Source organism: Hemitrygon akajei, chromosome 8 (assembly GCF_048418815.1).
Source record: "Hemitrygon akajei chromosome 8, sHemAka1.3, whole genome shotgun sequence".
Classification (NCBI taxonomy): domain Eukaryota; kingdom Metazoa; phylum Chordata; class Chondrichthyes; order Myliobatiformes; family Dasyatidae; genus Hemitrygon; species Hemitrygon akajei.
This window is the reverse complement of record NC_133131.1, coordinates 21080016-21090023: the sequence shown is the minus strand read 5'-3', so window position 1 is coordinate 21090023 and position 10008 is coordinate 21080016. Positions and strand designations below refer to the sequence as shown.

Below are 10008 nucleotides of genomic sequence, written 5' to 3'. Positions count from 1 at the left end.
TTATTGCAGCTCAAAACATGGAGATGCATTGCTTAAAATATTTATCATTTAGCAGTCTATTTGTACTGGACCTTCTTGTCACGTTATCCATTTGAGAGAAGGAGTGGGGAAAAAAATCGACGACCGTCCGCCTGTGCGAAAGTGCAGAATATTGGGTGTAAAACATAAACTTTGGCATAGTTTATATGACGTGATAACGTGGTAAACAGCTCTTTGGCAGCCAGATTATCTGAAAATCAAACCATGTGAGAGAGCTGCTGTACAAAAGCTCGGAAATATGCTGGACTGCCCACACTTCCTGGGAGGTGGTGTTCGCCGACGGAGCTCAGGTTACCAACTGCCTGAGAACGATACGACTCCTTGAGAAAGCTTCGTACCGGGACACCAGTGAGAGGTAACGTGTTCAGGTTTGGTAGAAACGGTAATAGCCTTTGCTATATGCTTTGAATGGGACAAGTAACTGTGATAGAGAACGCAATTCTTGTTGCTGTGTCTGATTTGTCTGAGGAAGAAAGTATCAATTTGTTGATAGCGAGTTTATTATAAAAATGTATTGAATATTGTTTTTGGCAATAGCTGAATTGTACTTTCACACAAGCTTATTTAACTGCAAGGCATTTATAGAAGGAACTGCCTTTCTTTAGCATGCAACTCTATGCCCAGACCTTTCAGTTTGATAATTATAAAATAAAGAACAAAGGAAATATAAAAGTCTCAGGGTTGCGAAAGCTACCATAGATAAATGCACGACTTCGTGAGTTCTAAAGTAATAGCTCGAGGGAAATGCAGACTACAGTCAGTGTCTTGAGATGTGAGGAAGGTTTTGACAATTAACTAAGAGTAGAAAACCTACACATGTCATGGAAGAGTGTGCGGTTTTATTAAAATTTGTGTGTGCTAAGTACATCATATTAGCTGTAATTACTTTTTCCTTCAAAACTGAAGGGATTTAACTGGAAGCACCTGTTACATTGTGGGAAATAGTTATGAGAAAGCTTCATTCGTTAAGACTCGGAAGTCAAAATAGGATCCCACTTTTAAAATGCATCCTCGTCCTCGAGGTTATCTTTTCGATTTCTAGTACCACTTTCAATTAACATACCATGATCCGGAATGGAAGTCATTTTAAAGTCAATAGACAATAGACAGTAGGTGCAGGAGTAGGCCATTCGGCCCTTCTAACCAGCACCGCCATTCACTGTGATCATGGCTGATCATACACAGTCAGTACCCCGTTCCTGCCCTCTCCCCATATCCCTTGACCCCGCTATCTATAAGAGCTCTATCTAACTCTCTCTTGAATGCATCCAGAGACTTGGCCTCCACTGCCTTCTGGGGCAGAGCATTCCACATATCCACCACTCTCTGGGTGAAAAAGTTTTTCCGCATCTCTGTTCTAAATACCCCTTATTCTTAAACTGTGGCCTCTAGTTCTGGACTCACCCATCAGCGGGAACATGCTTCCTGCCTTCAGCGTGTCCAATCCCTTAATAATCTTATATGTTTCAATCAGATCCCCTCTCATCCTTCTAAATTCCAGTGTGTACAAGCCCAGTCGCTCCAATCTTTCAACATATGACAGTCCCGCCATTCCGGGAATTAACCTTGTGAACCTACGCTGCACTCCCTCAATAGCAAGAATGTCCTTCCTCAAATTTGGAGACCAAAACTGCACACAATACTCCAAGTCATTTCCTTAGTCCGCTATATTTAGTTTAAGACGCACTGACTCTCTAGTCATGAGGATTGCTAAGAAATCAAATGAGGCACAATCATTTCTTCGTTTAATAGATTTTCTTTGAACAATCTGCAATTCCGTATTTTTTATATTTAATAAGGGGATTACAATACACGGCAATAGGAGCGCCAGACTCATTTTGTAACTCGTGACATTAAGACTGGAGTGCAAATCGGATGTGTTTCTAAACCCAATTCGAGCCCAAAGTATTTTAACTGTTCTACCTTTGACCGAAGTGAATAAGCATCAATATAAGAAGAGTATACATTTTAGACCATAAAGGGCCGTCAGGTAAATACAATATACTTGGAACTCTTGTTTTTTTCATAAAATAAAGATTTTTTTCCACTGATCTGCACCACAAAAAAGGAGTCACCCAAAGTAGTTTGTCGTGGCTTGGGTAGAAAGAAAGCATCATGCAGAACATGAAGTCACCTAATGACGAGCAGTTAAGTGCGAACAGTTAATTTTAAGCAGAAGCTGAGTTCGCACAAATACTACTGAAAAAGCGAGATTAAGAAATGTCAGCTGTCCCAATAAGGTGGTATGCCGTCTTTCCGAACTCTGCAACCCCCACTACATTTTTCAAGTTTTGCTGTGATGGTAAGAATTTGGAATACATTTTAATACTTGCACCGTAATAAATGTTTTTAATTACGCGGACTTCTGTAAGACATTATTCTTCATCCCTAGGACTCCCATAGACACTTGTAAAACCCTTCGGATAGAAACAGTTAATTTGAGTTAGAAAATTTGGAAGTACTCATAGATTTTTACTTTTGGGTACAAGGATTAAATTTAATTGTATTGTAATAGATGTCCTTTAAAAGGCTCTTAATTTGCCTGTGTAAACATTGTCGCTTTCCACTGATTCTGAGGATAGGCACTTCCATAAAACTTTGGGCCATGCCTTCATTAACTTGGTCCAACACTACTTACTTTTATCAACCCGGTGGGCGCTGGGACACATCACCGGCCGTTTCGGGTCTTTCAACATCAGAAAAATAAAGGCAGTGTACATAAACACAATGAACATCTTTTTAAGTTCCGGGTTCGTAAAAACACCGATTACTGTATCTTTTTCACAGAATCAATCCAAGGTATGAAATGTATTTTACTTAAAGTAGTCCCAAATTCTTGGAAAAGAGCTAGCCATGGAAAAGAAAAGCTCACGAACGTTTGGAAGTCAATAGGGCAAATTGGGGGTTTAAATGTTTTGTAATGTTTCTAAATTTGTTTTTAAATAATGACTCCCCATTATCTGAATATAATGTACACCGTTTGTTCAATGGATATTGTATTCGAGTCATTGTTTAATATTTATCTCTTCCTGTGTATGTATGTGTTATCTGCAGGAATTGACGGAAGTTGTAAAGTGCAGTCAATAGATTTCTACCAGGAGGCTTTACTGGAGTGGATCAGGAGCCAGATAGTAGGTTTTGCGTCCAATGGACATCAAAACAGTCCCATAGGCCGGCGGAATGGCGAAGATCCTTCACTTAAGACACAAAGAGGTGTCGCCCCTTAATTCCGAGAAGCTGACGCCGGAAAATCTGAAGGAGGAAGAGGATTATAAAGAGAATGGAGTTTTGATCCAGAGTCCCAGATCGAGCCACAAGACCCACGAGGAAGGCAGCAAGGCGCCCTCCAACTTGAGCGAAAAGGGCAATATATCCAATAATTACTCAGCTGTTCAGAGCCCAGTTGGACCCAATGGTAATAGTGACGAGGCTGACGACCCCAGTCGCGTTCCGTCGGACAGTTATGGACTTCAGGAGCTGGATAAAACGGTTCCAGACAGCCGAGAAACTTGGAGCAAAAAAGGAGACTTTTTGCTCTCGGTCATAGGCTATGCGGTCGACCTCGGCAATGTGTGGCGATTCCCATACATCTGCTACCAAAACGGAGGCGGTAAGTTGAAGCTGACATCTAATTATACAATTCTTTACCATGTTGTGTTGTGAAAATCGCACTTGAATGTGCACTAGTATTGTGGCGTGGTGTAGCACGGGGACATTCGGCCCTTACAGTTCCTTGTTGAATAATGCTAACTAATCTCCTTTAGCCATTTTATTAAGAAATGCATTCCAGATTATAACAAGCTAAAAATTACACATCTCATCCTGACTCCCTTCTCAATTATCTCAAAGCTAATGTAAACTATGTAATTTGTTTATTGACGCTATTGGACGACATGCCACCAAGGGCATGTGTAAGAAAGGTGCCAGAAAAGGCCAGTAATGCCCTTAAGGCTCCTACCCACACTGTTCATGGACTGTTGGTCCTAATCCCATTGGGGAAGAGGACACACAGCATCCACACCAGGACCACTAGATTCAAAAACAGTTTCTTCCCCTAAGCAGTCAAGCTGATCAACACCTCCACCCACTCACTCCCTCCCACACCACTTTATGTACATAGTCTATGTATATTAGTTATTTTGCATTGTATGGTACGATTGCATTTATATTTATTCTGTTTTTATATTTTGTGTTTTTGTATGTTGCATGGGATCTGGAGTATCAAGCATTTCTGTTCTCCTTTACACTGGTATACTGAAGAATGAGAATGGACAATCTTGAATCTTTTTTTGTGAAGACTGTTTAATGCAGTCTGTCTTTACTTTTGACACCAGTATTTCATTGCTTTCACCATCATTGCTAATTTTCTGAAACACCTGAATATGCAAAAACATTGTGCCTTTGTAGACCACTACAGCAAGTTTAATGAATCCTTTGCTAAACTTCAACAAGGCAGCTTTCTATTTTGGTTATTCAACCAACTTTTTGTTTTTGCTTTATACAATATAAATTGTTGAATGTAAAAGTCAATTTACATATAATGCAAGGATCATGTTCTTATATGCAGCTTTTACATTGTTTGGTCCTCAGCATAATATTAATCCAAACATTGCTTGCTAAATTGTGTAGTGAGGGATAATGAAAAGTTAATGTTTCAAGAGATTTCTGAAAGTCTGGGATGAATGATGTATAAAAAGTTTTTTTTTCTTCCTAGTTGAACATGCCTTGTAAGAGGAATCATCAATTTCAATCATTTCAAAAGTAATAAATGATTTCGTTTGTTAAAATGCAGATGCTGGAAATTTGAAATACAACCAAAAATGCTGGAAACATACAGCAGGGCAAGCGCTGCCTTAGGAAAGAGAATCTGAGTTAGTATTTCAGGCTCAAGACATGCAGTTCTGCAAAGCATTTTCTGTTTTTATTTCAAAAGCAGTAATGTTTTGATAAAATGATATAAAACTTTGAGTTAATACTTGCATATAGTCTTGGTCTCATTAGTTAGTTAATGAAGGATAAATTTGCCTTTGGGGCTTTACAGAGTACGTTCATTTTTGTTACTCCATGTATGGAGGCATTATTTAATGAGGAAAATGACATTATATGAACCAATACTTTATAGAGCTTTGAGGAATGAGAAGTGAACATGTTGAAACATGAGATCCTGAAAGGTTGATTCATCTGAAGGACAAGTAGAGAAAAAGGGCTTCATTATAAGGAATGACCCATCTAAAACAGAGATAGGAGGAATTTTGTTAATTAATTAGAACTCCCTTTTCCAAAGAACTATAGTATATTGAAGGTTGAGACGGATTTTTTTTTGACTATAGGAAGCTGAGAGTTATGGGGATCAGATGAGATAGTAGACCTGAGGCCAGGTTCAGCCCTGCTATGACCTTATTGAATGGTGGAGCAGGTTTATGAGTGGGAAATTATTAATTGTGCTGTTTTGTTAGTAGAATTCATTTTACCCTCCCCGGTATTGAACAAGAGCATTAATACTTCACTCTATCCACAAAAATATACTTGGAATTCACATTTCACTCAAACTGTTTGTTTCAAACTCCTTTAGTTGCTGAGGAGGGAGAGAGTTAAATACACTATAATGTTTCTTGATTTCGGTGTGAAGTGCAGCGCTCTACCAGCTTATCACGTGAAAAGGCTTTTGCAAACATAAAGGCCATAACCCCTACTTTCAAAAAGACCAAAGTGTTTAAAATGAAACTTGCCCCAGTCACTGTCTTAACAATCCTACATGTCCACAATTTGTGTAAAACAATAACTAGAAACACACTTCTGGCAAAGTTCTCCCTCTGAAAAGGGTGTGTCAAATTTGAATGTCTGCAGTAATAAGTATAAAAACGAAGATCTAGTTTTGTTTTTTGCTACTCTGATCGTTTTCTTTGTATTATGCAACAACTAGCACTTTGAACTGCCTTTGGCCTACCTTTTAATAATAAAATAAATGCAGGTAGCAATATCAACATCTAGCAAGACAGAAGTGCAAGTGTGGATGGGGTCATTTCTACATATTAAAAAGAAAATCACCATGTACTAATTCTCATACTAATTTTCAGATTAAATATGCAGAAAGAAACTTGCAATTGTATAGTGCCCTTTCACAATCCTCAGGGCATTCCACTGTACCTCACAGCCAATGAAATACTTTTTGAAGTATAGTTACGATTGGAGGAAATCTGGCAATTAATTTGTACACAGCAAGCGTACACAAACTGTCAAGTGACGACGACCGGGCAATCAATTTTAGTAATTTTGGTTTGGAGACCAATATGCTACAAAGCACTAGAGATAACTATCCCTTCGTCCGTCCTGACGAAGGGTCTCGGCCCAAAATGTCGACAGTGCTTCTCCTTATAGATGCTGCCTGGCCTGATGTGTTCCACCAGCATTTTGTGTGTGTTATTTGAGATAACTATCTTGCTTTTCTTGGAAGTAACATCAATGGTTCTTTTACATTCATCTGAGAAATGAGACATGGAAATAGAGATAATGTATTACTGACTGTAAAAGATTAAGTGTATATCTGTTTCCAATGATGCTGCCTGACCTGCTCAGTTTTTCCAGTACTTACAGCTTTTATTTCATTCATGTATTAACTCTTCAAGGAGGTGACATCTGACAAGATAACATGCACTGGAAATTAATTTTCAAATGTTAACATACAATTACACTTTTTACTTTTATTTTACAGCAGTTTTGATGATTTTTTTTCTTGATGTTATTTTATTTAAAATAAGTTAAATTCAGAACTAACTTAGTGCTTGTTTGGTTTTCTATGTTCTGTGATGCATAGAACATATAACTTAGTACAGTACAGGAACAAACCCTTCAGCCCACAATGTTGTGAGAGTTACAAGACTTCCACAACCACTGCATTGACTCAATTCCAAATTCACTGCTCCAGCTGGTACTCGGTCTCAATGTAACAAGGTCAATCCTTCGTCCATTCACAATTCGGTAGTTCTGCTGAAGAATTGTGATTGTATCTTTTCACCATCTAGGATGGAAAGGAGGTCAGAATATGATATCAGTATTAAGTTTCCTACTTGTTCTGCAGTGGTTCCTGCTGGGACAAGTGTTAAGGACAACCTTGGGTTTTGTCCTTTATCCCTAATCCCTTCAGAAGCAAATTATGTCCACTATCCAGTATCTCATTAAGAATGGTGACATGAGTAAAGGCTTTGGATTGCTTTTAATATCCTTAGGCCTGTACCCAGCATCAGTTGATGAAGAAAAGGTTGAACTAAGTCGATGAAACGAAATGTATTCCTCTGTGGTACATTTCACTTGAAGGAAAAAGCTTTCACTTTACTCATCTGGATTTTTAAAAATCTGGAGCATTAATTTTATTGTTAACTTGACTATGCTATTCAGCAGGAAGTAAAACGCTTGAATTCAAATTATTCAGAGGATCAGACATTGTGAAAGCAGCCAATTCAAAAGAACAGACTTCTAGTTTCAGCCATTTAAATTCTGCACTCAATTTTATGCTGCACAAACTAGAAATGGAGGTTAAAAATCATTTGGTTGCTGGATAACTAGAATAGACAATTGCTTTGTTGAATAAACTTGTAAATTGGAATAAAATGTCTGCTCCAGGATAATATTAGGTGAATATTGATTCTATTGGGTTTGTATAAGAAAATTAGCATTGATTAACTATGTTATAATATACAGTAGTTTATTTGTAATTACTGATTAAAATATACTGCTGTAAGTAAAAATAAAAGTCCTTAGTCACCACAAAAAAGGTGCAAATTATGCTGTATAGTGGCATGTTGCAAGGGAACAGGCCTTCAACCCACTATATCTCCACTGATGTCCCCATTAACATCAGCACCCATTAACACTAATCTCATTTTATTCTCCCTCAGTTCACACCAATATGTTATCATATATAACAAACTGGCTCTCTCATCTTTGGGCTTAAATTGAAATACCAAGAGGAAACCTATGCAGTCACAAGGAGAACATACAAACTCCAGACAGACAGCACCAGAGATCAGGATTTAACCTGGGTCACTGGAGCTGTAGAAGAACACCTCTACTGTCTATGCCACCCTGAAACCACTTGCATACAAACTGCAAAGCGGAAAAAAGGAAATTGAAATCCTAGTACAAGCAAATTCAATTTTTCATATTATACTTGTACAAATTAATTAATGATCAAGTATTTTGAAGAATCACAGAATCATAATTTATCATAAAATCATGTCATTCTGGAGGAGCCATTCAGACCATTATGTTCTCTGAAAAATTAATTCCAGTCCACTTCTCTTGTCCCATAGTGCTGTAAATTGTCTTAAAATTATTTTTCCAATTCCTCTTTGAAAGTTAGTATTGAATCTGTTTCCTCCAACCTTTCAGAGTTTTATGAATTGCAGATTATAATAACTCATTAAAAAACATTATCATCATCATCATCTGGTCTTTAACTAGTCATATAAAATTTGATAACTGAAAACAGTTTTGATTGGTTAATTATTGGTGAGCACATAATGGATGATCTAAACTGGACCCACAGCACCTCCTCATTAGTTAAGGCACAGCAGCATCTATACTTTCTGAAGAGTAAAAGTTCCATTATATTCCATTTAAGAGTCCCCCCCCCCCCCCATTATAACAGCTTTCCATAGGAGCACTATCAAGAGTGTCCTGTCTGGCTGCATCATTGTTCGGTACAGAAGCTGCAAGGCAAGATCCTATAGAGGACAGTAAAAACCACCAAGAGGATCATCAGGTATCCCTCCACTTACTTGGTGCCATTTATTGGGAGCATTGCAGATGAAGGGCCCAAAGCAATGTTGAGGATCCCTACCACCCATCCCGCATGCTCTTTGACCCATTGCCATCAGGAAGGAGATACAGGAGCATCATGCCTAGAACTGCCAGACTGGGTAACAGCTTCTGTCAGGCTGTGAGATGAATGAATACTCTGCCACCCCAGAGGCCTCGTCACTAGGACAGCGAGCTGTTTACCGCTTACCTGTGTTGCAATTTACTACATGCATTTTGAATTGTATTTTATTAATTTATTTGTAGTATAATATTTTGGTTTATTTTAATATTTTGGCTGTGTGTGATATATGTTGTATGGATGCACCATGGTCCAGAAGAACATTGTTTGGTTATATATACATAGAGTTAAATAACAATAAACTTGAACTTGATATTCTTTACACAGAGCTGCCTTTGTATTTGAATATTTAAACTGTTTTGATATTGATGTTATACCTTCCTAAGCAAGTTGGATAGAGATAGTCTCATGCTTGAGTTAAGAATATAGGATTCCAGTATAGTATTTTTATCCTATTATGGTTGTAGTATATTTCAGTTCACAACAGTAATGATAATTTATTGGGATCTAAATGAATAATGTTTTTTTTTCCTCTTGACTATTGTGTTTTGACGTACTTGATCAATGATACAATGAAAAAATTCAAAGTCGGGGGGGGAGGGGGGATTAACACTTTACAAAATTATAACACGTCTTGTTACAAAATGAAAACAAAGGTGATGTGCTCTATGAAGTGACCTTCTGTACTCTGTTTAAGGATAGGATTCTAGTTTTAGATTATGTAAATACTGTCTTAAAGATTCATGGAATATTATGGTTATACAAGTGTTCAAGATCTACCATTGAGTATTTCTGATATCAGCTCCCCACACTCACACCCCCCCCCTCCATTATTTCAGAACCATTCTGGGAAGGCACCAATTAGAAGCCAGTATTTGTTTCAGCTGAGAAAAATACAGAGAATACTCATTGGGTACATGTAATTAATGGCTGGCCATAGACTGACAATCCAGGTACTTGAAGGCAGCTAACATTGTTCTTGTGAGGGAAAATTACAAATGGGAAAAATCTGATTTTTTTATGAGTGTATTGCGTTCAGGGCACCGTTATACATCACCATATTTAAATATGGTTTCTATTACAGATGCCAG

The 10008-nt window shown here is 37.8% G+C and overlaps 1 protein-coding gene across 1 annotated transcript in view; it reads left to right on the top strand.

Moving 5' to 3' along the window:
• The first annotated feature begins 241 nt into the window (after positions 1-241).
• LOC140731709 (sodium-dependent serotonin transporter-like) overlaps positions 242-10008 on the top strand; it is a 54404-nt gene continuing 44637 nt past the window's right edge. Inside the window, exons 1-2 of the mRNA XM_073053410.1 lie at positions 242-394; positions 3094-3649. Coding sequence (XP_072909511.1) covers positions 3220-3649 — 430 coding nt within the window. The 5' untranslated portion in view covers positions 242-394; positions 3094-3219. The remainder of the gene's footprint in view (positions 395-3093; positions 3650-10008) is intronic.